This window comes from Coturnix japonica, unplaced genomic scaffold (assembly GCF_001577835.2).
Source record: "Coturnix japonica isolate 7356 unplaced genomic scaffold, Coturnix japonica 2.1 chrUnrandom748, whole genome shotgun sequence".
NCBI lineage: Eukaryota > Metazoa > Chordata > Aves > Galliformes > Phasianidae > Coturnix > Coturnix japonica.
The window spans coordinates 8,293-11,367 of record NW_015440109.1 but is presented as its reverse complement, the minus strand read 5'-3'; the positions used below and the strand labels follow the sequence as shown (position 1 = coordinate 11,367).

General features: G+C 58.5%; 1 protein-coding gene across 1 annotated transcript in view; it reads right to left on the bottom strand.

The window, feature by feature from the left end:
• Positions 1 to 1,624: 1,624 nt before the first annotated feature.
• SLC25A11 (solute carrier family 25 member 11) overlaps positions 1,625 to 3,075 on the bottom strand; it is a 9,475-nt gene continuing 8,024 nt past the window's right edge. The window contains exons 6-7 of the mRNA XM_032441909.1: positions 2,760 to 2,811; positions 1,625 to 2,125 (exon numbers count right to left, since the gene is read on the bottom strand). Coding sequence (XP_032297800.1) covers positions 1,970 to 2,125; positions 2,760 to 2,811 — 208 coding nt within the window. The 3' untranslated portion in view covers positions 1,625 to 1,969. The remainder of the gene's footprint in view (positions 2,126 to 2,759; positions 2,812 to 3,075) is intronic.

Here is a 3,075-nt window from a genome sequence, read left to right as displayed (position 1 = left end):
GGGGTTGGGAGGGCAGGTTGGGGGTGGATATGGGGCTGTAGAGGCAGGTTGTAGGGCACATATGGGTCTTGAGTGCTGATATGGGTCTGGGTGGCCAGATATGGGGCTGTGGGGGCAGATATGGGGCTGTAGAGGAGGACTGGGGGGCAGATATGGGCCATGGGGGGTAGGTTGGATGGCAGAAATGGGGCTGGGGGAGCAGATATGGATCTGGGGTTGCAAGTGTGGGTCTGGGGGTGCAGATATGGGGCTGTTAAGGCAGGTTGTAGGGCACATATGGGTCTTGGGTGCAGATATAGGGCTGGGGGGGCAGATATGGGGCTGTAGAGGCAGGTTGTGGGGCACATATGGGCCTGGGGGGTAGGTTGGATGGCAGATATGGATCTGGGGTTGCAAGTGTGGGTCTGAGGGTGCAGATATGGGGCTGTAGAGGCAGGTTGTAGGGCACATATGGGTCTTGGGTGCAGATATAGGGCTGGGGGTGCAGATATGGGGCTGTAGAGGCAGGTTGTGGGGCATCTATGGGGCTGGGGGTGCACTTATGGGGCTGGGTGGTCAAGTTGTGCCCCATCTAACCCCCCATAGCTCTGTCCCTCGCCATGGCCCGGGACGGCTCGAGCGGCGGCGTCATCCGCCTGGCGGCCATCACTGAGGGCGGCGTTGAGAGGCGGGTCCTCGCAGGCCCCGAATTACCGGGAGGAGATGGAGGCCCAACCGTGTGAAAAACCGGATAGAAAGCCAACCGGAAACGGGGATGAAGGGGGAGGGTTAAAGACGGATACCGGAAGCAATAAACGTTGTTCTTCTTCCGGTTCCGTGATGAGATGGGGCCGATTAAAGCAGCCAACATGGCGGCGTCCAAGATGGCGGCCGCTTCCCTCAGCGCTGAGGGGAGGGAAAAGGGCGGGAAGGGAAAGGCGGGAACAGGGGCTTCCTGCGCATGCGTATTGCGGACCGGAAGTGCTTTCGACTTCTACTTCCGCCTAGTAGTGCGCATGCGTTTAGCGGCGCCGGAAGTGCATTAGGCCTCTACTTCCGCCTTATAGCGCGCATGCGCCGTGAGAATGCGGAAGTGATCCGGAAGCGGCGGTAATGAGCTTTGTTTCTTAATTAAGCTTTAATTAATTAATGAACTCTTACTTAATGAGGGCAGGAAAAGATGAAGAAGGGGGAGAGGGGGGGTTAATGGCCGTCACCCCCCCTTGTCCTCTACCTTTCCCTATAAGCCCCTATATAGTGACTGGGAGGGGTCATGTGATCAGCCCGTTGGGTCACGTGATCGGTGGCTGTGGGGTCACGTGGTCAATCAGGGGCTGGTCACGTGATCAGTCCTTATAATAGGGTTTAAAGTCCCCCTGTAGCACACAAAGCCTGGAGAGGGGTCATGACCCCTGGGGGTTAAAGGTCAACCGAATGGGGTCAGAGGTCAGCCCATCTGAGGGTCAAAGGTCAACCCTGTGGGGTCAGCCCATGTGGGGGTCAAAGGTCAACCCCTACAGCCCTATGGGGTCACCCTATGGGGCCCCCCATTGTGCACAGTGGGGAGGTCACCCTTAGGGCTTACCCCGTAGGGGTCAAAGGTGACGGGGTCAGGGGTCAAAGGTCATCCCAATGGGGTCAGGGGTCACGCGTGCACACCCATATGTGTCTTATAGGATCAGCCCTATGGGGTCATCCTAAGGGACCTGGGGTCAGGTGTCAACCCCGTGGGGTCAAAGGTCAAACCCATACAGCTGTCATGGGGTCAGCCCTATGGGGTCAGGGGTCATCCACTCTGGGGGTCAAAGGTCAACCCCATGGGGTCAGAGGTCACTCCCTCTGGAGGTCACACATTCACCCCCATATGGGGTCAAGCATCGGGGTCACCCTACGGGACCCTCCCTCTGGGGTCGGGGGGGGGGGGGGGTCACCCTTAGGGTCAAAGGTCAACCCCTCGGGGTCAAAGGTGACTGGGGTCAGGGGTCAGAGGTCAAGCTCTGAGGACCAGGCGCTTGTAGGCCGCGTTCATCTGCTCCAGGAAGATGAAGGTGAGGACGGTGTGTGGGCCCAGCCGGGCGTAATACGGCGTGAAGCCCTTCCACAGGCTGAAGAAACCCTCATGGCGGATCACCTTCAGCAGCACGTCCTGAGGGGGCAAAGGTCACGGGGTCAAAGGTCAATGTGGGGTCACTGGGGTCACAGGTCACCGTGGGGTCACAGGTCACCGTGGGGTCACAGGTTAGCATGGGGTCACGAGGGTCAAAGGTCATCATGGGTCACGAGGGACAGAGGTCACTATGGGGTCACAAGGGTCAAAGATCACCGTGGGGTCACGAGGGTCAGAGGTCACCATGGGGTCATTTGGGGGTTGGAGGTCATCAGGGGTCATGAAAGGTCAGAGGGGGTCAGAGGGGTCGAAGGTCACCATGGGGTCACGATGGTCAAAGGTCACCGTGGGGTCACGAGGGTCAGAGGTCACCTTGGGGTCATTTGGGGGTTGAAGGTCATCAGGGGTCATGAAAGGTCAGAGGGGGTCAGAGGGGTCAAAGGTCATGATGGTCAAAGGTCACTGTGGGGTCATCGGGGGGTCAGGGGTCATTGGGGGTTACAAAAGGTCAGAGGGCATGGAGGGAGATTGGAGGTCAGAGGGGTGTGAGGGGTCAATGGGGTCAGGGGGTGAGAGGTCACAGGGTCACGATGGGGTCAGAGGTCATGGCGCTGGAGGTTATGGGGGTCATGGGGGGTCAGAGGTCACGGGGTCAAAGGTCACAGGTGCTCACCAGCCCATTGCGGTATTCGGGGACGCCATCAATAGTTCTCATGTTCTGAATGCTGCGGGGGGACACAAACACTTATGGGGCTGACCCACACTTATGGGGCACAGCCTGGCTTATGGGGCTGACCCACACTTATGGGGCTGACCCACACTTATGGGTCTAGACCCACACTTACGAGTCCCAGCCCCACATTTATGGGTCCTACCCCACCCTTAACAGTCCCACCCCCCACTTATGGGTCCCAGCCCCATATTTAATGGTCTTAGTCCCCACTTATGGGTCTAGACCCACACTTATGGGTCTATTCTCACTCTCTATC